Genomic DNA, 26985 nt, shown 5'->3' with positions numbered 1-26985 from the left:
CTTTTGATTTCCAGGAGTCCTTACCAAAAGAAAAATGGAACCTGCTAATGGTTTTGTCAGAAGTGAGATGGGTGTACTGCTGAAACCCTACCTTTTCAGTAATGCTCAGAGAGCATTGAAAGGCTCTGGATAGTGTTTGGCAATAGTGTATTACAAATACATCATAGCTTTTTAAAAAGAGGGAAAAAACATAAGTAAACTGTCAAAAATGTATTCTAACCCTCATTGGTGTTTTTAGGGGGCAATATTAAACCTGTAGCTTATTTAACTTTGTAATGGTAGCATTGGATATGCACAACTATTGCTTTTCAGTGTGGAGATTATTGTTATACCCATTTAGCTGTAGAAAGATGAGCATGTTTATTTTCCATGCAAAATATAGTACTGATGATATAATATTTCTATGCATGGTTTGACTATCCAGCCAAAAATACACTTTATAAATATGGGCTTGTTTCATAAATCAAAGCGGCCTTGAAAAACTGCTGTGGTCTAATGTGTAAATTATATGCATTTTTAAAATGTATTCAAATACATAATTTATGCTGGATCTTAACAACTCTGAAGTCAAGATACCCATTGCTATTCATGTACTAAAGAATGATGCATATTAAAATAACATTAAGGCTCAAACAGACAAACTTTAAAAATGTATCTTGAAGATTGAAACTTCTTCCTTACCTCCGTTGCTGTACATGTGGTATGTAAAATTACTCCATGTTTGGAGACCACATAATACCTAATGAAAATGTGGTATCTTAAGAACAGAGGTTTCAGGCTAAACTTTGTATTTTCTGGATTTTGTTGGTTTAGGACACACTTTACAATTATTTTAAATATTTGTGTTTGGTGTAAGGAATACATTCATTCATATAAAGCATGCAGTGAAGATCCTGATTAATTAAATTAGGTTCATATTGATTAATGCAATTGAAAGTGATCTAATATACAGTAAATTTGCAGTATACAGTCAGAAACTGAGACTGTGACCATGGCGATACTTTGCACAAGATCAGTTTTATGGACCAACCTTTATGGAGATGTAGGAAGTGTAACAACCTTCATGTAAAAGGTCTTTGCTCCAGATGAAAACATATTGTGCTAACTGATGGAATTCTCAACCCAAACATATCAGGTTGCCTGTGCAGCTGGTTTGTAGCTGCTAATAAAGGAAATGGGCAGTAGTGGATCCAGCCAGCTGATCCTGTCATGTGGAATTTTGGTCCATTTAGTCCATGCGTGCACAGACCCATTCACTGTGTGTCTGTCCCAACCAAAATCCTCTCTTCCACAAAGAGCTTAGCACACAAGATGGTACAGAGACCTCTTGTATGGATTTTCCTGCTGTTACTTCCCAGCACTTCAAATACACAGATTTTTGGACCATCCGTGGGAGTATAGGGCGTCCCTGGTCCTATATCCATAAAATGACGTGTACCATACAATATACTAGAGTTTTCAGACTATGGGTATAAAAAATATTTCATTTTCTATCAGTGTTATAGTCTTTTTATGGTATCCATTTTATGTATAACCAGTACTGTATGTGCTTTTGTTCAACTGAGTGCATGCATCAAAAAGCTACTTATTTCTTGGTATCATTTGTTTGCTTATACTAAAACCTGTGAAGTTAACCATGTTTTTGCGATACTTAATTCAATGAGCATGTGTGTTCATATCCTGTCACGTGGTTATTTCCTTTACTCAGACCGCTGCTTACAAACACCACACTGTTAACCTTGGCATGCTGCACTCTGGAGGTTTGTCAGCAATGCATGCAGGCAGAAGCATGACTTTAAACTTGCAGACTAGATCTAAATTTGAAAACCAAATTCAGCAAGAGCTACCTCTACCAAAAGTAAGTATGGGATAGCCAGTATATACCAACATCACAGAATAAATTAATACCCTTTGCTTTTTCCTGCTTTAGCTTTTCATGCTTATACCCTGTAATCAGTCCAAAAAGCAAAGATGCTGGTACCATAGTTTGCCTAGTTAATAACCTTGCTTTTTGGATTAACTAGCTCACATGGCTGTTATTGCTGCTTTCTGCTCTTGTGTTGCAGACTAATGTTATCCTGATTATATGTTCTGGGAATAGCGCTGGGATTATGTTTCATGTTGTAGATGTTTAATCCTACAAATGGTACTGTAGACATTTTTTTAAGAATGTATGTAGATTGCATCACAGCAGCCAAGGTGTTCCACTTTCCACTAATTTATCTGTAACAGCACTGACACGCTTTGAGCCCCTACTGGCTACAATTACAGTATTTTTAAATTTTGGTTTTAAGTATTGGGGATATAGAAAAGAAAATTAGTGTTCTAAAACTTTTCAGTTTCTGATTTCATACCTATTATTGATATATTGGTGCATGTATATATGCATCATACACATGTATAAACATCTACTAATCTACATGGTTCATGAACGAAGTAGCTATAACAAGATAGAGTAGAATGTTACCCATTAAAATCTTGCCAAAATATTCATAGCGTGATGTAGAAGGGACTTTAATCTCTGCTTTAACACATGTGAGAGTAGTCTCACTGAAGTAAGGACAGGTCCTTGCAAGGAATAGCGTTGACATAAAATTCCAAACAGTCATATTATTTATGCATGTGCATATGAAATCAGTGTAACTACTCACATGCTCTACTGTTAGCCATGTGGCATAAGAGTTTTGCTGACCTGGAGTCTAACAGCCTGATCTAACTATTAATACATATAGTGTATTGTATTTCCCAGCCAGTAAGCATACCGGAATATTTCAACAGTACAAATACACACATTGCATTGCCAAGCTGCACCTAATAACTTATCCTTTCACATTTGGTTAGTTTCTTATGCCCTTCACTCTCTGCTTATCCAGAGTGTTACAAACCTTCATATTTGTACTTGTACATCTCCAATGTGGCAAAATTAATGACAACCAAATTGTCATCTTAAATATAGATGTGTACTCACTTAGAAAAGGAGTTTTCCAGCATTTGTCATATTTTTTTTCTTTCAAAGACTGTTGATATATCTTTGGGTGATATATTAATTCTTGTTCCAGGTCCTAGCAAGGAATCATTTTGACATGTAATTCCAGACAGCCTTAGTATTTCATGCATGTGTATTTATGAATGAGGTATTTCATATATCATGCACATCAAGAACTTTAGGTCATATGCTATATTTGACTTTAATGCATTCTGGTCAATGGGGAGTTACATGTGTGGATCTAGGGTGATATATGACCCCACGTGCGTATTCTTGTGACCAGCAACTAAGGACTCCAAGCTCTTACTCTAATATTCCTTCTGTTAAGCACTCAATCACAATCTGCTACATGCCACCATAAAATCTCATCTTAAAAATGTGGAAGAATGATATTCTCTTACTATACAATTTGCAAAGCAAAGACAAAGTTAGTGCTGATGTAATACTTTGAATTCCTAATACTGCTTATTTTTATTCCTTGATATCTTCTAGAACGTTTTGCATTTCTGGCTGTGGGACATAAATAACTTGTGAACTAAATGCTAAACTATAAATCTTCCACTGGCACTATGTAGATCTTTGAAAGGTGTCTACTGGAAATTTTGGAATTGTCTGCAAGTGTGTTGTGGACTCAGACTGTTTTCACAGAAAATGTTGATTCAGTTTTTATTCAAAGAAGGGTAATACAGTAGAATGTTTATAACTAAACATAAGTCACTTGAAATTCTCACATTCAGAATGCATATCTCACAGGAAAAAAGATTGCTTACATATATCAACCTTTTCTTTCTGAAAACTGAATGCCTGTGGGCAATCCACATCCGTGGAGCCTGCAAATTTAATGACTGTAGCAGCTTTTGATGTGTTCTCTCTGATTTGTTGTTTAAGATTTTTTTTATCATTATCCTGGTTATTAAAATAACCTTACTTCATTTTGCAGGTGTCTCCACATCTAGACAGATTGAAACAACACCATCATACATTTAAACATCTGCAATGTTTTATTGGTTTCTTAATTTTCAGTTCTACATCTGTCTACTTAAAAGTTTTGAAAGGGATACATTCTATATGCATGTAATCCCTGCTGACATTAATTGGAGTATATATTGATGAAAGAGCAAATTTTAATACATTTTAAACAATACTATGCTTAAGTTATTGATGTTCAGCTATAGGGTCAGCTGGATCTGATTTTAATTTTAACTCTGAGAACTCAAGCAAGGGACAGAAACTCTAGAAGCAAAAGTATTCCTCCAATATGTAGGTGCATTAAAGGAAGGAGATGTAGCAGGAAGTTTGTCCCCACAGCACACTCGCACACAATCTGGTTTCTAGTGCTATGAATCAAGGGGAGCAGCTAGTGCTTTTAACAGAGAGCTAAGAGCCCAATAAATGGTGTGTTTTGGAGTAGGAGGAGAGGACCTGGGCCTCAGCCCCTTATATACCAGGATTGCTGTACTAGGGAGAATGCCTGTTATACCAGTTGAGCAGTTATAGCAAGAATGACTACGTCAATTGTTTATTCCAGGCCTTCTCCTCCTCTCATTTACAGCAGCATAATTTGACTCCAAAGAAGTTACTGATTTCCATTGGTGAAAGTAAGAAGGATCATGTGCATTATGCTTTTCAAAGCTGTAATATATCCAAACAACACCACTTGGGTGGTTTGCTCCTTTTTTTTCTCCCTAGTGTTGCTCAGACTCAAAAGAGCAATAATTAAGGCCTAACTGGCCAATGGCAGCTCAAAGAGTCAAAGAAAACAATTAGGGATGTAAAAAGAAAAGGAGTACTTGTGCACCTTAGCGACTAACCAGTAAACATAACCAACGAAAGCTTATGCTCAAATAAATTGGTTAGTCGCTAAGGTGCCACAAGTACTCCTTTTCTTTTTGCGAACACAGACTAACACGGCTGCTACTCTGAAACCTGTAATTAGGGATGTGTTTATCTTTCTTAATCTGTTCTACTGCTTCTAGAATCATAGAATCATAGAATATCAGGGTTGGAAGGGACCTCAGGAGGTCATCTAGTCCAACCCCCTGCTCAAAGCAGGACCAATCCACAAGTAAATCATCCCAGCCAGGGCTTTGTCAAGCCTGACCTTAAAAACTTCTAAGGAAGGAGATTCTACCACCTCCCTAAGTAACGCATTCCAGTGTTTCACCACCCTCCTAGTGAAAAAGTTTTTCCTAATATCCAGCCTAAACCTCCCTCACTGCAACTTGAGACCATTACTCCTTGTCCTGTCCTCTTCTATCACTGAGAATAGTCTAGAACCATCCTCTCTGGAACCACCTTTCAGGTAGTTGAAAGCAGCTATCAAATCCCCCCTCATTCTTCTCTTCCACAGACTAAACAATCCCAGTTCCCTCAGCCTCTCCTCATAAGTCATGTGTTCCAGACCCCTAATCATTTTTGTTGCCCTTCGCTGGACTCTCTCCAATTTATCCACATCCTTCTTGTAGTGTGGGGCCCAAAACTGGACACAGTACTCCAGATGAGGCCTCACCAATGTCGAATAGAGGGGGACGATCATGTCCCTCGATCAGCTCGCTATGCCCCTACTTATACATCCCAAAATGCCATTGGCCTTCTTGGCAACAAGGGCACACTGCTGACTCATATCCAGCTTCTCGTCCACTGTCACCCCAGGTCCTTTTCCGCAGAACTGCTGCCTAGCCATTCGGTCCCTAGTCTGTAGCTGTGCATTGGGTTCTTCCGTCCTAAGTGCAGGACCCTGCACTTATCCTTATTGAACCTCATCAGATTTCTTTTGGCCCAATCCTCCAATTTGTCTAGGTCCCGCTGTATCCTATCCCTGCCCTCCAGCGTATCTACCACTCCTCCTAGTTTAGTATCATCCGCAAATTTGCTGAGAGTGCAATCCACACCATCCTCCAGATCATTTATGAAGATATTGAACAAAACCGGCCCCAGGACCAACCCCTGGGGCACTCCACTTGACACCGGCTGCCAACTAGACATGGAGCCATTGATCACTACCCGTTGAGCCCAACAATCTAGACAACTTTCTACTATCACATTGAACTGTTGCTTCTTACTTTTTATCTAGATGTAATCGGTGTAAAACGTCTATTGATGTGCAGTTCATTCAGCCTCTGTCAAATGAATAACTTTATAAGCAGCCAAATTCATTTTCCTGTCAAAAACGAAAAGCTCAATCATCACAGATTTTTCCCAATCTTGTACAGAAAACAGTAAACAACTGCATCATTTTTCTTTATTCCGCAGCTTTAAATCACCTCTACAATTACAGTCACTGTCTTATAAAAATGGCACCACATTCTCTGTAGTGGAAAAAGGAACTTCTTTCAGAAGAATGCCTTCAATTTTAAAGTTCATATGATAATTATTTTTAACACTGTATGGATTCTTGCTTAGATGAACTTCAGGATCAAAAGTATATTACTCTCTCCCCTAGGACCAATCAAACAGTCACACAGTATGTTACTTTGTCAGAAAATATTGTCATAGAGGCACAGTCCTTTGAATAGCATATAGCACATGATTTGTTTTAAATGTTCTTATCAGTTTTACAAAGTAGGAGTAACTCTGGGGATTAACTGGTGAAATTAGTCACATCACACGGGTGACACACTTGCTTTTCTCTGTGTATTTTTATTCTCAGAATAGAGACTATGCAATGGGAAGTTTTCATTTATAATGTTGCTCACTTGAATAATCTCTCAAGATACACATCTCATTTTCATGACTCCAAGGGGATTGCAATCATGCAGTCTCATTCAACCAAACTGAGAAACAGGGTAGGAGGCATTGGTAGTACTCAGATATCTAAAGGGTTTCCACAAGCAAAAAACCCAATTGGAAATAATCTGAAACAATGGCCCAGATTCTGAACTGCAGACAAGGAAAACAGTAGTGTGTAAGCAGTACGGTAATGGCTCTAAACAACTTTTGCATTCCTTTGATCCTTCTTGGCACTGGGCCAGTCCCTGGCATATAATAGAGTGGTTTAAAATCTGCTTTAATTTATGCTATCTGCTGATGGTCCCAAGGGTCTGTTACAATAGATGAGGGATCAGCCATATGTAATGGACTCACAGCCATGCTCTCATTCTCCTAGCCGTGCATTTGTGCCAGCAGAAGTATCATCAGAGGATCCTCCACATTGTAGAAATTCTCCTGTGGCTGGATCTGCCCTGTGATGGCAGGATTTTGAAAGGATTCAGTCAAGAAAGTTATGTTTATGTGAATAAAAATTAATTAAGCCTAACTAAAAAAATTAATAAATGGAAAATAAAATTAGATTAAGATAGAATAGGACACCAAGACCACAAAAATGACTGAAAAAGAGATGAGTAAAGTTACCAGTGAAGGAAAATGACCAGGATTAAATGTGTCCAAGGGGGAGGAAACAGAAAAGAATAATAGAAGTATGACCCTGTTTCAGGAAAGCACTTAAACATGTGCTTAAGTCCATCCTTATTCGGGAAAGCACTTAAGTATGTGCTTAATTTTAAGCATGTGCTTAAGTACCATTGACTTAATTGGAATTTAAACATATGCTTAAGTGCTTTCCTGAACTGGGGTCTGTAAGAGCAGTGCAGAAGGTAACCCAAGGTATGACAACTATAACTTCAGTATTGTCTGTATTAAATATAACATTTTAAAAAAATGCATTGTAAATTTAACATTTCATATTTACATTATAGATGATGGTGAGATATTTATACATTCTTTCATTGCTCTTTACTTACTTACAGTTTGAATGAGCAGTATGATGTTTTTAGATTGTGTGATTCTGTAGCACACTATTGTGTTAAAAATGTAATTTCAGAAAAATATTTACTGTTCCATGATTTCAGACTTTGAGTTAATTTTCTCACTTCTCTCATTATTGCCAAGATAATTAATGAGCATCTAAAGTTCTCCCATTTAAAGTAAGGTCCACAGACAACAGTGCAGTCAAGACTGCAGCAAGTATATAGTTCTTATACATTAACACAATATGGGGATAAAGCATAAAATGATTCCCATTACAAATGAAATGCTGTGCAACTGAACAAGGTGGATTTGGGGCAAAAGTAAGTGGTGGTTTTATACAGTGATCTGTCAAGGCACTAAAGTATATCCTACCATTTTTACAATAGACCCCATCACAGCAGAGCAACATTCTAGACAATGGACAAGAAGATGTTTCTGCTAGTAGCCAATGGAACCCATATCCACTTGGAAGGCGGGATGTGCCACCAGATACCATTACTAAAAAGGTAACCAGTAGCAACATGATGATATAAAATCAGACATTTATGTACTGTCAGCTTTTTCCTTCACCCACCAAAATCAGCAGCAATCCCCTTACTCCAGTTGGCTTCAGTGGACACAGGATAGGTGCAATGCATTTTTTCTTCAAGGCTTAGAACAGCTTGTAAATTCATAATCTAATCATATTTTCAGTTCTAACCTGTTTTTGAGCTCATTTATGCCAAGTTAACTTATTATGTTTGCAAAAGTGGATGCATGTACCAGTATGTTCTGCATACACAAACTAGATAGCTGGGCAAATAACTGCACACTCTAGCTGCACAAAATATTCATATTCCTACATTCTTAGGGTACAGTAATTTAATGCAGTAATTTAAAACTAAGTGTGGAGAAAGAGACCAGCTCAAGGCTTGCTGAAAATTTGGCCATTGGTGGTAATTGTTAATCTACATGTTTTGGTTCTGATCTTTCTTGCACTAGTTAGAGGAGTGAACAAAGTGAGTAAAAATGGTGTACGTGAATCAGAGTCAGGTCCAAAGACATAATGAATATATTGCGAATGCTGCACTTCAAATACCTTTAAGTATTGATCAGGTAAATATTTTCCTACTGGCTTCAGATTTTTTCATTCAACACAGAAGCAGCAGTCTTTGCCATTACAAAAATTATAGAGTGAAAAGAGGTCATTTATAAATGTGCAGGAGAATTACTCAAGTAGGTCATCAGGTCCAGATGCAATAGAAGTCACTCTGCTCAGTGCAGCCCAGGGACCATTCCCTCCTGGAATCCCCAGGAACATAAATCATTGCAAGAGACAACGGGTGGTTGAAGGCAGATGGGGCCCTGGCCTTGCATTTGTGGAGCTGGGCACTGAGAGTAGGCTGAACCACTCAAAGGGATTGTATAGTATACACAGGAGCTGGGAGAAGGATTCTACTTCCTGAGAGGAGTCACACCTGATTTTCTCCAGTATATGTGAGGTCAGGATTAGACTCATCAGCTCAAACAATATATTTTATGTCTTGTATTGGAACTCTGATATGCATTATTGTGATAAGAAACTGAAAAGTGAAATCCGTAGTAGACATTTCAATATCCTGCTGTACAGATGTGGTATGTTAAAACATTACACAATGCATCAGAATCTGTTTAACTCATTGGCACTATCCATTGTTGTAGCCATTGTCAGCAGTTTGAATTGCATTGGCAATAACGGACTCCCAGCTTCAAATAATTAACTTTTATGATGGATGTTAAAATAATATATAGAATACAAATGAAATCAAGGGAAAACATTCCATACAATAGAGATGTTTTTTCAGCAGAATTTCTGTTTCTGTTTCTAAGTGATTTCTGTTTCTAGAAAAGGATTTATTCTCAACTTAACCTTTATACAGCAGAAACCATGCTATAAAGGCACAAGAAGCATTGATATAATCTTTGCAAACAAAATCTATGAAAATGAAAGAGAGAATGAATGATGAATATTATTTACTTTTCATTCTCAATAGGTATTTTTAACGTGTATTTATGACAATGCTAATTTCCCTTGCATTGAACATGACCTAGAATATTTTGTTTCATTTTTTCACCAGTTGAAGGCTTAAATGTAACAATCATTTTGAAATTAATTTCAGAGTCTTCTGTAAAATTAAATTCTCATATACTGAATAATGTGATTTTGTAAAAATAAATAAGGGGTAAAACTGCACTCCCACTAGCATAATCACACTAGCTTTAATGGGTTTGTGTCAATGCAAATGAGAGCAGAATCTGGTACAGAGCCCCCTGTGTGTAACCTATCCATAATAAATCTAATTTCTTCAGTTTAAATGACAGAATATATATCATGTAAATGATCCATACCTGTAGGACCAGTGTTGATTAGTTACATGGTAACTACGAGGCAGTGGGTTATCACCATGTAACTGCAGTATGTATGTATTGTACCATACAACCATGGTAATTACCGTGCAACTATTAACTATACAATTACATAGTAATTCATGGTTATTTCTCTCCTCTTAACTATGCAGCGTGTAGATTAAATGCTGGTTACTTCTAGCTCCAAGGTGATCAATTACACAGTAATCTGCAGGCAATCATTAGAATATTTCCATTAAAAAGTAGTTTGGTATTTTTGCCCTTTGATTTAGAATGCCACTCTGTAAATCTATTCATTTGCTGAAAAACAATCCTCTCCTCATTTTAATACTGCTGGAGATGCACTTTTTCTGTGGTGCCTACGAGAAACTAGTTGACAAAGTCATCTACATATTTATCTATGAGTTAACTGCTCATTATGAGAAAGAAAGGGATTCACTGTTAGGAGATAAGATCACTGAAAATGAAGCTGGGGATTGCTCAAGGGGCAGATGAATGAGGTTGAATGAAGGAGGGGAAATAGAAGAAAGATAGTCAGACATAAACCTGGTGTATCTGCCACAAGAGGATCACCCCAGTGGCATGGAGCCAGAATACAAGCACCAACATCACCCACTCCCCTCCTTGCAGCTGATATAGGGAACATGGCTAGGGAAAAGGTGTGTGGGCCAGGGCATTTCTGCACCTTGGCTGCTGTATGAGCCCCTTGAGATTCATTTGGTCTGTGGTGAATTTGGTACAAGTTAGTGGTCTATGCTAGTACACATGACCAATGGACTGCTGGCCTAGAATTAGAATATGCAAAAGTGATTAAAACTGCTGTTGCCCTCCTCTTCTGAGTTGAGTGCATGCCTTGCCCATAGCTGAGGAGCTGGTGCTCTGTTTTGTTTTCATTATGTGCATCTGTCACTCAGCCCTGAGGTGATCCAAGCCAACAAAATAGATATGAAGATTTTTTTGGTGTTGGGCCACAATTTCTGTATGCAAGACCTTTAAGCAGATTTCTTCCTCTGAGGAAGACAGTGCACCTGCTGTGGACTTCTGTGAAGGACATCTTCAGGTTACATTTGTGCCGTGACTTGAAGCTGATGAGATGCTACTCATTTTCAAGCATCCCATGATGACTATCTGGTGAAAATAGTCGGGCTCAACGGGTAGTGATCAATGGCTCCATGTCTAGTTGGCAGCTGGTATCAAGTGGAGTGCCCCAAGGGTCAGTCCTCGGGCTGGTTTTGTTCAATATCTTCATAAATGATCTGGAGGATGGTGTGGATAGCACCCTCAGCAAGTTTGCAGATTACACTAAACTGGGAGGAGAGGTAGATACGCTGGAGGGTAGGGAGACGATACAGAGGGACCTAGACAAATTAGAGGATTGGGCCAAAAGAAATCTGATGAGGTTCAACAAGGACAAGTGCCGAGTCCTGCACTTAGGACGGAAGAATCCCATGCACTGCTACAGACTAGGGACCGAATGGCTCGGCAGCAGTTCAGCAGAAAAGGACTTAGGGGTTACAGTGGACGAGAAGCTGGATATGAGTCAACAGTGTGCCCTTGTTGCCAAGAAGGCCAATGGCATTTTGGGATGTATACATAGGGGCATTGCCAGCAGATTGAGAGACGTGATCGTTCCCCTCTATTCGACATTGGTGAGGCCTCATCTGGAGTACTGTGTCCAGTTTTGGGCCCCACACTACAAGAAGGATGTGGAAAAATTGGAAAGAGTCCAGCGGAGGGCAACAAAAATGGTTAGGGGGCTGGAACACATGACTTATGAGGAGAGGCTGAGGGAACTGGGATTGTTTAGTCTGCGGAAGAGAAGAATGAGGGGGGATTTGATAGCTGCTTTCAACTACCTGAAAGGGGGTTCCAAAGAGGATGGCTCTAGACTGTTCTCAGTGGTAGCTGATGACAGAACAAGGAGTAATGGTCTCAAGTTGCAGTTGGGGAGGTTTAGGCTGGATATTAGGAAAAAAATTTTCACCTTGAGGGTGGTGAAACACTGGAATGCGTTACCTAGGGAGGTGGTAGAATCTCCTTCCTTAGAGGTTTTTAAGGTCAGGCTTGACAAAGCCCTGGCTGGGATGATTTACTTGTGGATTGGTCCTGCTTTGAGCAGGGGGTTAGACTAGATGACCTCCTGAGGTCCCTTCCAACCCTGATATTCTATGATTCTATGAAAATCCAAGTACAGAGTCAATGTGAAACTACGGATATATTCTGGCCAGATCCTCAGCTTGTATAAATTGGCATAGCTTCATTAAACAGCTAAGGATCTGGCCAGTTATCATTAAGGCATATTGTTTTGAGTCACTATATCAGATTTCTCCTTCTGGCCATGTTCTGCCTCTGTGATCTTGGGCAAGGCACTGAAGTTCTCTCAGGGTCTCTAACATGCCTGTCATAAATTGCTGAGTTTACATACTCTAAAGATGGCCAGTAACATAGGATTGTGACGTTTCATGGAGGTAGTAAGATATGAGCATTCCTTGGAGCATTCATTTTACTCATTCCTTTATGGCTAAGTTGCATGCCAATTATTAATAAGCATCAACAGTTCAATCCTGTCATCATAAACAGTATAAATTGTTTTCAATTAATTTATTTTTAAATTATTTGACTCAAATGTGTATGTAATGTATGTGTATAAACAGACTGTATGTTGAAAAGTAAGCAAGTGTGCAACTTTACCATGTCAAGAATAGAGTAACATACAAACCAAACCCCACATGTTAGAGCAATAAAATTGAAAATGTGACAGATAAGCAGGGATTGAAGACTATTATCAGTGGCCTTTCTCTGATAAATATCAAAAGACAGTGAACAAAATAACACAAGTTCAATATTTTCCATAATTTTGAAAAGTATGAATCTTTTCAAATTACTAACTACTAGCTCTTTTCAAAAAGTTGATAATCCGATTAGTGACATTGGTAAACATAAGGTCATGTAAAAAACACATTCTTTATTGGGACAATGCATTGACACTGAATAGTATCCACTTGGCTTCTGCTAGCCTGTGACATGATTATAAACAAGCACTGAATTTAAACTATATTATAAAATGTGATTTTTAATAGATAATCCTGAAACAGCGTACAATTTAGGCCAATATTTGTGATAAATAGAGAATAAGCTCTATTCCAAACTATCCTCAAATTCAATGCTACCCAATATTTAACATTTTTTAGAATGTGCTGCAAAATCATCTTATTTATTTCATCGTTATATATTTTCATTTCATGAGATTTTCGGACCAGAAACATATAACATGAAATAAGGCATAAAATATTTTCCTTTTATGTATCAGACTCTGTACATTTGATCTCAGTTATGGCTCCTAGATTCACTAAATGCAATGGATAAATCCTTGCTGGTTTTAATCACGGTTGTTTCCAACTGTGGTCAAAAGGCAAACCTCTGATATTTATTTAAGAGGTTTGCTTTTACTTGACTGTGTAAGTTGTAATAATTGCTTCTTTTCAGCTTCCTGAATTTCTGGCCTAACGGGTTACGTTACCCACAGGCAGGTAGCCATATCCAGACTTTGATGGGATCTCAAAGCCTACAACATCGGAGTCGAGAGCAGCAATATGAAGGAAACATGAATAAAGTTACCATTCAGCAGTTTCAATCACCACTGCCAATTCAGATCCCTTCTTCGCAGAGCTCTCGGGCACCTCAGGCCGGGAGGTGCTTAATTCAAACCAAAGGGCAGAGGAGTATGGATGGTTATCAAGAGCAGGTGAGAAAATGTGTATATAAATAACATGCTGATGAAGCAACATTGGGGGGGGGTTCCTGTCAGGTAGCAGCTAAATTGTTAGGAAAGTGAGGGGCTACATTAACAGGAAGTTGTGATTCTTGGTCTATGTAAGGATTATCAACTTGCAAGGATTTTGATTCGTGTTTTATGATTGTATGTACATGCTTAGGCTTGTTGATTATGAAGGGCAATTACCATATACACAACATTGAGCAATGTGAGTGATTAGTCTGATATTTTACGGAAGGAGCAGAACTTTGAGCCTACTTATAGTTGAGTTCCTGTGGATAGATTTTAAAGATAACTTTCTGTCTGCAACAGAATCATGATTTTTTTCAAAGCATTTTGGTTTTGTTTTATGGTTGCATTATTCCACTGCGGTTGCACTTAACACAGTACTAGCAAATTGAATGGACATAAATTGTACTATTGATCATGCCATTTCTCTAAAAGCATTCATTGAAATGTCTCAGGGGCCTTAATCAGCTCCAGTCTTTTTATTTGTGCCTGTAGCAATTTGTTTCACTTGGAAAATGTATACCCACTCCCATTCCTGTCCACTTTCTAACTGGGTACTTGAATACTTATAATATTTGGAAACCTAAAAAGCCTACTTACAAACAAATAAGTGATGCATTTAATGACAAATATGATCCACTTTTTATCAGGAAGGTTACTGACATTTTCCCCTGATTCACTAATTAAAATGGGTGCTTCAGTAACAAGTATGTCATAAATGTACCCATGTTGTGGACAGCTGACAGATTTATACATAAATGTGTTTTTAAAGTTTTATTCCTGAAAGTACTGCTTAAATTTAAATGTGATGTTTTTACTTAACATTAACTGAAAACCTAAAGTCCGACACAATGCAAATTCATATTGATATTTTTCCAGCTGCTTTAATGGGAGCTATAACAGGCCTATTATTGCAGTTATTTTAATAGTATCATTGTTAATCTAAGAATTGACACTTTCTGAGATGGTCCAACTGATCCAGAGTTTTTTGGCCTTAAGGACACAGTGCAGCCAATCTCTTCTTTCTGGCATTGATTTGAGAGGCAGAGTACCAAGGGATGATGGGGGAATTGATTGGTTGTGGAGGATGATCCTATTTTCTACCACTGAAGAAAGGAGGATTCATGTGCATTTAGATGTGTTTTATTGAACAGTGTATAGGCTCTTAGGTATGAGGAAGAGTGTGTATTTTAGATGTCTGAACATTAAATAAACAAAACATTGAAGAAAAAGAGCTTTTAAGGAGTAATACTCAGAGAAATGAGAAACCACAGTTTTTCAAGTGGCTTCTGCATATTACCACTGGTGGTATCTGGTGCCTCTGGCATTGATTTGCGGAATTTTTCTAGTGAACAGTGTCTGTGGACGTCACTCACCTAATCCCTCCCTCATAGAGGATTCTGAGGATATAAAATGGGTAGAGGCCTTAGCTAGCCTTCAGATTCTTTTAAACCACCAAAAGTGCAGTGATCTGAAATGAGGACACTGTGTGTAATAACTTTCCTCATTAGTTTCTTTTAATTTTGCCCTTTGTGGCTATTTTCTTTTGAGTTAGTTAGATTAACAGTTACTTTGTAAGGTGTTCTTCAGTCAGACGAATAAAGAAGAAACAGTACCTGTCAGGCACAGTTATTGTTTGCATGATCCTCAGAAGTGTGAGGGCATATTAAAAATGATGAAATATCACATTTGTGTACTTCAAAACAACATTATTAATGTTTTTTAATACTCTGTACAATATAATTCAGAATGGTCAACTCCAATAGTTAACCATAAACCAAAATGTGTCAGGCAGAGACACAATTGTTTAGAAGATTAGCTTTAAAGATTAGCTTCGATTATCTTTCCATATCTTTTTAACATAGTTTTGTGTGAGAATAGAAAAGAATCCTGGACTTGGATTTAGTATCAGTGGTGGAATAAGTGGACAAGGAAATCCATTCAAACCTTCTGATAAGGTAAGATGTGAATTTCTTACTAATGGTCTTTATTACAGAGAGCCAAACAATGTCCTCAGATACAAGCATGTGAAATTCAATAGAAGTTGTGAACATACAGAAATTGGTCCAGGATGTGACTTTTTTAAACAAAAATGGGTATTTTCCTTCTGGTTGATAAATAAAGATTTAATCAAAACAGGCTATTCCCTGTATTGCACTAGTTAATCTTTTCATGCGGTTTGCCTTTTCCCAAGTACCAACTTTCTTGACTTGTTGTAAGTAGGGTTGCCAATTTCCTAATGCCAGTAAACTGAACACCCTTGCCCCACCTGCTGCCCTGCCACTGCCATGCCCCTTCCCTAAGGCCCTGCCCCTGCCCAAGGCCCGGCCCCTGTTCCCTCCATCCCCCCTCCCTTCATCGCTTGCTCTTCCCACCCTTGGTCATGTACTCATTTTCACTGCAAGGCCCAAACAGGCATATTTATTGTTTTGACAGATGTATTATGCTAAGTTCAGGTTTTATTTGTTACAGGATGCTAGAGCTGGCAGCAAAATAGTCAAAAAGGGTAATTTTTAAAAAAATGAAATTTCACAAAGGTTTTCATGATTCTTTCCTTTCCCTCTTCCCATTTTTCATAACCAGCTCCAGTTTTTTGTTCACTAAAGTTATTGTAAATTTATTTGTGGAATTAGGACCACACATTATCAAAGCTGCAATGGGTCCATTAAAGGCCCAGTCCTGAAGCCCAAATACAAATCCATAGAGCACAACCACAGAAATGCACACCTGTCCAGATACCTCTATAAATAAATATGTAGAAACTGACTCCCACACCTACATGCAGATACACACATGTATTCATGTGTACACATCTAGCATGCACTAACACATATACTTCTACATTATTTATTATTACAATTGTTGTTTAGTGCCTAGAGACCCCAACTAAGATCAGGACTCCACATTGGTAGGTGCTGGACATACACATAAAAAGAGAGAGTCTGCAACAAAGAGTTTATAATGTAGTTAGACAAAGGTGGGGACAAATGTATGATACATTGGCTCTTCTGCAATTACTAGTCAACAACATTCACTTTTTAAGAAATAATACATTTCTTTTAGAGTTCCCTTCTGTTTTAAACACTTGTTATGAAATGAATACACAGACATATTTTATGTCATCAATTTTTTGTGCACAAGCCAGAAAAAGGAATCAAAGTCAGAGAGTTAGGCTGCAAATTTTATTCACACAGGTATACACACATGCGGCAATACACACACTTCCCTACACAAAGACACACAGTCTCTTACACACATACAATGCATGCATGCACACACTTGCCGACACAGAGACACTTTTTCATACACTTTTCTGGGTGCTGCCTGGAGGGGAAAAGATGAAGGTGGGGGAGAAGGAGAGGGGATGGAGAGGGAAAGAGGCCAAGGACGAGAGCAGCGTGGAGGTGAGAAGGAGAATGGGGGGGTCGGGGGTCTGTGGGGGCCAATGGGGATGCAGGGGGAGGCAGAAGGCTACAGGGGGTGTAGGGAGCACAGGGTGTATAGTGACATAATGGGAGTGCAGCAGTGTATGGAGGTGAATGGGATGCAAGGGTGTGAGGGGGTGAGGGACATGGGGGTGGTGGTCTGGGAGGTGGAGAAGATGGGTAGGAGAGCACTGTAGAGGATACAGGGCTGGGATGGATGGTGTGGGGGGCAGGATGGGACGGGGAGGGATGCAGTGAGGGGGATGGGGGATGGGGGGTCGGACAGGGAGGGGAGGGATGCAATGACAGGGGCATTGGAGTGTGGGAGGGGGGTGGGACGGAGAGGGATGCAGTGAGGGGGGTGGGGGTGTAGCCACATTCCCAGCACTCAGAGATGGGGACACACATACCTCCAACTCTTTCTGGAGGAGAAGAGGGCTGGGCAACAGCAACACCTGGTCACCCTAGTTGTAAGGGTATATTTTTTCCAGAACAAACCTAGGACCTGATCCAACTCCTTCTGAAGTAGTTGAAAAGATTCCTGTTGATTTCAGTGGGAGTTGGATTGGTCCGCTAATTAGGAGGATAAATTCACTGGTATTTTAAACAGTAGTAGTATCATAAACTAGCTTCAATTGCCTAGACTTTTGCCTACTCTGCCAAACACAACAGATTCTATCTGTACTCTGCAGATTAATAGTGGTGGAAAGGTCTATAGAAGACTCTGCACAAACTTCCCTATAAATGAGCATGCCTTTTAGTAATCAGGATTGTGAAGTTTTTGGTAATAAACATCTGGATCCATTGCATGTTTACACTAAATAGCCTAGGAGAATGATGTATTTCTTTAGTCAGCAAAATGGGGACAAATAAAAATGTGACAATCAAGGGTTATCAAATTCAAATGGTCTAGAGATTAGAAAGTGGACTCTGAGGCCTCTGAATTAATCTGTGATGTGTACTAAAACTAAGTGGAGCTTGTTACATATAAAGGACTATAGGTTTGTATATTTTAAACATGGTGTTATCTGTGTTAAGATTAGACCCAATCCTACTGGGTGGCCAGCACCTCATCTCTGCACCCGTCTATGCCCACTAATTTCAGCGTGAGCTGAGAATGCTCATCAAATCATAAGATTGGTGTATTTTTTTAAACAAATCCTCATATGTAGCCTTAGACCCCATTTTTTTTAAAATTTCCCATCAGCATCGATTAAAATTGAAAGGAAAATTAATATTTACAGAAAATGTCAAATGCCTTTGAAGGTACCCATGTAATATGGACAGGTTCTAACGATTTTTTATGTTGTCAGTTAGTGAATTTGGTCTACAGGGAGTAGATCATTTTATTCTGTATAACCAATAGACATTTGAACCTGTAGTACTTAAAACTGTATTGGTATTGGTTGAAATGCTGCTTAATATGGTCTTTCCAATGTGCTTTATAACAAATGTAAATGTGACTTCATGTCATGGTTCCTAATTTGGCTTATGATATTATAATTAAATTCTGTATCAGTTGTTTTGACAATTGAAATTCTTCACACTTTTCTTTTAAAAAAGGAACCATGTTCCCTCATGAATGTATCTACATAAGTAATAAATCTGATTCTGTAACAACTGTATATAGCAAAATTATAACCATATTTTTAATATGATTAACAATTGATCAAGAAAAGTTTAAATTGGACCAGAGAATTGTCTTTTGAGAGAAAGTGAGTTAGACTGTCTGGGGTTGCATTTCTACATTGTTATTTCTTTTTATCAAAGGAATTAATTATTTCAGGTTATTTCAAATCATTGCTCTTAAATCCTTACATGTTTTTACTTGAGATCTTCTAAGTGTTTTTAATGCTTCAATCATTATTTGCTTATTTATAATAATTTAAAGGTTATAGTGGGGCTCAACTTCTCTCTCATCGTACAATTCCAATAATTTAGATATAAATACTTCATGTACAGTATTTTACTGTATACCACGTCAAATCAGCAAACTTATAGTACACCATGCTAAAGAATATTCATCCTCATAATAATAGTTAAAATAAGATGTGCTGATGGAGTAAAAGTGTCTCAGAATTGCCTAGATCATTTTGCCTGCTCAGTCCATAATAACCTTAGCCAACAGCAACTCTGAGTGACCTCTCCTTGTCTCAGTTTCCTAATCACCTTGCAGTTATTTTGATGGAGTCCTCAACCCTTTTCCTATGTGCAGTATCTTCTGGACAGTGTTTTTGAAATGGTCTGGCCTCCTTGCCCTCCCCCTCCTGTGTGTTAATGAAAGGTCAGATTCCAAACTAAATCAAGAGGAAGTTTATTTAACCAATCCTTATTTCCAAGCATGACCTATATAACAGAGAGAAGAACCAAAGGTGCCAGTTAAACATAGTAAAAAGATTTAGGTAAGAGCAGAGAAATGGTGTGACAGATAAAGGAGTGCAAACGAAATTATTCAAAGGGGGAGCCAAAGGAACAGAGAAGTAACTGAGAACATAATCCACTCACATTAACATATGGGAGAACTTGATGTCCAGTTGTGAAAGCGGGACAGGCTCAGCAGTAAGGAAGGGACACTCACGAAGGGACAATAGGTAGCTCCTCTTCCAGGAGTCTCTGGCACCCATTGATCAGCTGGAGGCAAGGGGTGCTGAATGGCCAGCATACCCAGTTCCCAGAATTTAACCCATCGCATGAGGCGTGGGTAGTCTCTTTCAGCTCCAGTCCAATATCCCACCCTACCCACCTGAACTAGGAATGGGAACCTGGCCTGACAGATGCTGCTGGTCTAGTCAATCATCTGTTTAGGAGGTCAGGAATTCTTTCTCCCATGCGCCAATTGGCAGAGATCTGGAGAGGTTTTTGCCTTTCTCACAGCACCTTAAAACCACAGTGGGTTAAGTAACTAACTGTGGTACTGGGATGGAGTTGTTTATTTGTCACAACTTGCAGCCGGTTTCCAGTGTGATTAAGTGAATAAAATGAATGGTTCCCAGAAGTAAAAGATCTGGGATTTTGATGATGGGCCTTGGGCTCATGTGATAGGGTCAGACCTTGTGGCTTTCACGGGCCGAGGTCAGACATTGTGTCCCTCGGATTGTGGCTCACCCTCTGCCCCATCATAGGGTGAGGGTGCTCTGACTCAGAGAGAGCTGAGTCCTACCCCATATTATATGTTAAAGAGACCCTGTAACCCCCACACTTGAACCAATTAAATGCCTGATATAGGAGTTACCCTATAAGTCAGAAGTAATGGGTGGATAGTGCCCCTTCTCTTGTTAAAGTTTAATAAAAGTTTAGGCCTGCTGCTTAATTCCATGTATGTATGTCCTCATTTTGCCTCTGTGTCCATGTGTCAAGCCAATGGGGGCTGTGGGAAGCGGTGTGGGCCGAGGGATGTGCTGGCTGAACCTGCAGACACTGCAGGTAAACAAACAAAAGCCTGCCAGTGGCTTTCCCACATGGGCCGCATGCCAAAGGTTGCCAATCCCTGCCCTAACTAATTAAATTGATATCAGCAGAGAAACACCACGAGAGCACAATACAGAAGTGCTGTAACTTGGGACTGCTGCTTAGCTACTTATAAAGTTTTAGCTTTAAAGCATTAACAGGATTATTTAAAGCCTTCAGATCAGCAAACAGGCAGTTGGACAGATTTCAGGAAATGATTATATTGGTCTCTTACAGGATGTTTAGTAAGCATCAATCCTTTAAAGTTCTTTATGAAAGCTTCTGTAATGTATGTAGCCAGGTACTTGCTTGATAAAACAGTATTTCACTGAAGTAAAAGTCTATAATTACTGGTCTACTTCTGTTCATACAAATCTGTATAAAGCTTTTAAACTTGTAATAGGTAAAATTATCAATGAGAGAAACAGTTCTAACACATCTTTGAAAGGTGCATGTGATAATTGGGGTCAAATCTACAGGGTATATTCAGAAAAGCTGAGTACTGGAAGGATTCCAAATGATTTAAAATAAAAATGTCCTATGGTGCATATATAGTTCAACACCATGCTTCTGGAGCTGGACAAATCACTCTTAGTAACTGGTTCATGTATGTATATTTCTAAATTATTATTGCATGGTGACTGGCAAAAGTTTTTCTATTGTTGCACAATATCAGGTCTTTTTAAATCTCAGTGAATGGGACCTTTTAGAAACTGAGCTACATAGAAATGGGGTCATTGCTGAAGTTTCTCCATTTTTAATACAAAATATCAAAAGAACCTTTAGCTAGTGCTTGGTAATAGAATCCTAACCTCTGTTACTTCTGACTTATAGGGTATCTTTGTTACTAGGGTTCAGCCTGATGGACCAGCATCCAGCCTGCTCCAGCCTGGTGATAAGATCCTTAAGGTAAGAGGGAACTATGTTTTTTGTTTAGTTTGTAATTTTAATTTAGTTCTAGATCAAATTTGCACAATATACAAATAAGTTTTTCCTCACTGCCAATTAGTTTATACATTCCCACTTTTTGTTAGCTAATTTATTTTATTAATTTATTTTATAATTAATTCATAGTACTTTATTTAGGGCTAGATATTTCTCTTCCCTTTCTCAGAGGGAATGGGAACAAACCAGTGTGGAAGGGATGGGAAACATGAAGAAAGGAGACAACTTGTCTCAGTGTCATGCACCACCTTCCTGAGAGCAGAAGAAACCCCTCCTGGAGAAATCTCTGAGATCAGAGAGTGGTGTTACACAGTAGTGGGGCATGAGGTCCAAGCAGCATTCATTCTTCTCTGTGGCTTCTGCTCCCTCACAGGATACAGTGCTCAGGCACAGGAGGAAAGAGCTAATGGCAACATAGAGGAGGCTTCTAGACCCTGCAGAGAATGGTTCAGAGAGAAAGTCTGTTGCCATGGTTGGCTCAGGCTCCATAGGCTTATGCTTTGGATACACAGGATCTAGAAACTGTGACCTTTCTCCCTCCCATAGACCACAGTCTGCTCCTTTTTGAAATGAGCCTGTGGCATCAAGATAAACCTAGTAAACGGTTTTTCCCCTATTGTTTTTGCCCTCCCATGTACTTTTCAGAGAGGGGAGCATTTGGCTCTTCTTTATGTACAGTGAGGTGCCTGTCTCGTTACCTCTGTCTACATGCAATGCACATAGAGCAATAATCAGTTCCGGAGAACAGATTGACCAAAAATAAAGAATGGTCCTCCACACAGTTCTCACACACAGGTAAAACCCTGGAAAAAATAAATGTGCTTGGCATCAAGATCAACAGATTCCAGCTCTGTTAAACTAACAGGATAATACACTCCAGAGGAAAGGCATCTTCACTGGTAATGCCCTTTCACCTGCCCTGCAGAGTTGAAATCATGGATCTATTAGCAGGAATATGATCTCAAGCTATCTGGATGATGTGGGTAAGGATCTGTAAAGGACCAAACTATATATAAACCCATACTTCAAGTGGTAACAGATAGAACAGTCCCATTTATTGTCTTTAAATGCAAAGCAAACAATAGAGCTACTCTGAGATAATAAAAAGCAGTTTTACCTATAACTTCCTAAAATTAATAGTGACTAAAAGAAGTAAACATAGTGTATGCAATATTTTTTACCTCAACAATTGTGCTGTTGTATAAATGAATAACATCATGCTATTTCAGTGTTATTCCTTTGTTTCTTGTATGTGAATGAAAGCAAGAATTTGAACATTTTATTAAGTGGCTGACAACTCGAGTCATGTTTATGATTTTCACATTTTCTTCCAGTATAAGACCAAATTTCTCTGCAGTCACATTTTCACAAAGAAATGTGACTGCAGTACGTTGCCTCTGCTTCACTGTGGGAATATCTTTGAAATACTCTCACCAGAAGAACTGACATCCCTTGTGCTGGAGAACAAAAACATGTGAATGGCCTCAGAAGAAACCTGGGGCCTTTTTTGTCAATTGATTTCAAATGAAAGCTCTACATTTTAGTATGGACTATTTAAATTAAGTCCCCTGGTGTAATCCAGGCAAAGGCAAGGAAAGCTGCCCTGATGGCATTTTAGAAATTCTCCACTGGTGGAAGATCAAGATTTCCCACTCAGAAGTAATGGCAAATAACTATATTTTTTCCAAAAAAGATGCTTTTCTACAGAATCCTGGAAACCATTATTTTTACCTGGAAAATGTATTGTCACTGTAAATGGTATTTTCAGTCAGAGTGAGTATGTGCGTGAGGGAAGAGTGATTATAGCTGTGCAAAAGGTTCATAGCGGACTTTGAAACCTCTTGAACTTATCCTGGGGTTGAGGCTCATTGCATTTTGCAAACTTCTATAATGGGGCAATCTGCAATTACACTACTGTATCATACCTGTGCCTCTGTTCTCCCTTGCACTAGAAAGAATCTCATTGACTTCAACAAGCTTTGAATCAGGCCTTCATTGTTGCTAATTTGTTTGCAGTTAACATACATCTATATGAACTAATTTATTAATGTTATATTATACAATTACTTGTTCCCAGAGAGAAATGAATTAAAGAAATCAGCCAACAAATCTAAAATAAGTGTTTTAAATAAGCAACAGCTAGAATTATAAAGCAGAACATTGAAGTTAGGTTAAATAAAGTAAAGCAATCAAAGAATAGTACAAAAATTAGTGAGGTAAGAATGTTGTCTAAAGTTGCATTAGAATGTTGTCTAATGTGCAGAAACTGTGGGAGTATTCCTGATAGAATCCTTTGTAGTTTGTACTGTTTTATGCAACTGTGGATGATGGATTCTACTATTCTGTACATTATATCATTTTTATCTAGGGTATACAGTTCACACCTAGTTTAATTTCATAATTGTCATGTTATCTCAAATGATTTTTCATGATGTCATACAACAGGGACACTTGTGGACAAGCACTCACAGTACAACATGTTAATGGCATTGAGTTATCTACCATTAACAGTGACATTAGCATGTGTCACTGCTCTAATAAATTGTTCTGTACTTCCTACATTATAGCCTGATAATTGCAGAAGTGCAGTAATTTGACCGACCCATTGAGAGATAATTTCTGGAAATACCTTTGTCACTGGGTTGACTCAGTGCTTTTTAGAATCAAAGCAACTGATTTCAAGAGATGCAAAGGAATGCTGGAGGTATAATAGCAGCAATACGTAATTGCATGGGATGCCTGCTTTCCATTTAAATTATTCAGAATTTTTCTGGTCTGTACTCCTTCACTTATACATCAACAGGCAGGAGTCTTCATGGTATAATTAAATACAGGAAAGACAAAACATATTTATTCCAAATAGGTGACAAGTAATAATAATACATTTACCTGCAACTTTTGGAACTGCATTCTCTCTCTTTAATGCTGTCCATACCGCAAGAGTGAATGCACTGTAACTGAAAAACAATGCAGATGGTTTACCTACCAACCTAATTTATTATACTTTTTATAATTCTGATCTCATTTGGATAGTGACACTCAATTAATTATGATTACTTCGTTGTTTAGAGGGAAAGCAGGTTAGAGGAAAATATTTATTGTACCTAGTAGACTGCAAGGTCTAACAACATGATTCATGGTGGTAGCCTAGAACCAATTTTGCCTGTGAACACCATTCAATTACCGTAGGTAACTGAAAAACAGCTTCAAGTGCAAAACAATTAAAGAAGTGCAACTGTCTCCTATTAGTGAACTACTTTAGCAAAGTTTATCCAGTAAATAAAATAGGATTGCATGTGACCCGTATGTAGAAATGTGGAGAGAAGAGGAAGCACACAAGCAGCCTTTGCTTCCCCAACTGTGCACCCTTAAAAGGTGTGGGAAGAAAGTGATGCTCAGCTCTCCCTCTCCTCTGTGCAATGCCTGGCAAAGCTGTGTGTCAGAGGATGTAAACTGAACTTCATGAAGAGGTATAGCAGCAGTCATAATACCTGCCTCTACCTGGTTGGTGCCGCCACTGGGGTAGTGCCTTTCAGGCACAATTAAGTCAAGGGAGTTTACATTGCTGTTTTGTTCTGAAGAGTGACTTTCTAAAAATGGCATCACGACATTCCAGGTTTATTTCTCACAGTTTCCATATCAAATGTAATATGTTTTTTCTCAGGACCAAACTCAAGCTGGGAAGTATCACTCAAGAAAGGTTTTACTTTTGTATATTATCACCAGTAACAGACACACACTAGGCAAATTATGTCCTCAGTTACCCTTGTGCAACCCTACTGTCTTCCAATTATACGTTCGCTTGTATCTGTACAACGCCACATAAGGCTAATGGGGTTGTGCAGAAGTCAGTGAGTGATCTGACCTGCAGAACCTCTATTACTGATAATGGTGTGCAAGGATGAGAGAACCCAGCTTGTGCCTGAGAGTCCAGGTAAATTTACGGAATTGTCAAAGTATAATCTATTTACTTTTATACAGAGCAAATTCAATTTGGAATCAGTAAGACAGTAACCATGGAACTCCATATGCCAATTTTTTCAGAGTAACTTTTCAGAGTAGAACTGTACATTTAGAAACTGAGTTTTAAAAACCACGATAGTGATTTGAAATAATGATTATCAATCTTAAATCAAAATCTTTGTTATCAATTTAAGGCAGCAAAAATTCCTTAATCATATAGTAAATCAGCAAGGTGCGGTAGTACTCATTGTCTTGCCTCTGATAATGTTTACAATGTAGTTTAGAATTATGGAAATAATAACCTGAATATCTAAATAATCTTAATATTATTGGGTATATAAACTCAATGGTTAATAACTTGACAAACAATTTTAAGTAAAGTATTCCATGACATGTATGTCTTTATCTGTCTCGTTAACCATTTTATGACATTTTCTTTAAGATCAATATACAATTGGAATATTTTGATCAGAAAACTTTGAAAGTACCCGGGTGATAGTGTGGGATATGTGACCTTTCCAGACATAAATATCTACAGCTTTCAGAGCTGTACAAGCACCGGAAGGAAGCAGATCTTGGCACCACAGCAGCCTGGCCTATTCAGAGTCAGTTTGTTGCATATGCTCCAGAAGAACCAGGTCCATGTTGACATGTTAAAAAACAAGCTGGGAGATTTCATGCAGTCATGCGCCCACAGGTTATGTTTCATGGGCATTAGTTCTCTCTTTATGGCCATTCACCTCTAGTAATATTGGAGTAGCTGTCCTGCAAGTGTGGGGACAAATTGGATCCAAACCAAACTATGAACCAAGATTTTATTTTTTAAAAACAAAAGGCATTATTGGATTAAATCTGCTTCTATGTTCGGATCTCACCCTAGTTACCAGTTTGGATCTTTTTAAGGGCTCCTCCCTTCTTCTCCAGGTATAGAAGGGTGTTGTTGGGAAAGGATAGGAAAAGCTCATCACCCTTATCCCCTTGCCCCAGTCACCTGTCATTTTTTACTTCGTCAGCTGTATGGTGCTTGTCCCCCTTCCTGTTTATAGCTCAGTGGTTCCCAAACTTGTTCCGCCGCTTGTGCAGGGAAAGCCCCTGACGGGCCGGGGACCAGTTTGTTTACCTTCCGTGTCCGCAGGTTTGGCCGATCGCAGCTCCCAGTGGCCGCGGTTCACTGCTCCAGGCCAATGGGAGCTGCTGGAAGCGGCGGCCAGTATGTCCCTCGGCCTGCGCCGCTTCCAGCAGCTCCCATTGGCCTGGAGCAGCGAACCATGGCCACTGGGAGCCGTGATGGGTCGAACCTGTGG

At 38.7% G+C, this 26985-nt stretch overlaps 1 protein-coding gene across 1 annotated transcript in view; it reads left to right on the top strand.

Moving 5' to 3' along the window:
• The window catches only part of LRRC7 (leucine rich repeat containing 7), a 386471-nt gene that overhangs the window by 344836 nt on the left and 14650 nt on the right, over positions 1 to 26985 (top strand). Inside the window, exons 21-25 of the mRNA XM_073357368.1 lie at positions 1709 to 1858; positions 8119 to 8238; positions 13644 to 13862; positions 15767 to 15859; positions 21608 to 21682. Coding sequence (XP_073213469.1) covers positions 1709 to 1858; positions 8119 to 8238; positions 13644 to 13862; positions 15767 to 15859; positions 21608 to 21682 — 657 coding nt within the window. The remainder of the gene's footprint in view (positions 1 to 1708; positions 1859 to 8118; positions 8239 to 13643; positions 13863 to 15766; positions 15860 to 21607; positions 21683 to 26985) is intronic.

The sequence above is a fragment of the Lepidochelys kempii genome, chromosome 8 (genome assembly GCF_965140285.1).
Source record: "Lepidochelys kempii isolate rLepKem1 chromosome 8, rLepKem1.hap1, whole genome shotgun sequence".
Taxonomy (NCBI): Eukaryota; Metazoa; Chordata; order Testudines; family Cheloniidae; genus Lepidochelys; species Lepidochelys kempii.
This window is presented reverse-complemented; position numbering and strand designations above follow the sequence as displayed.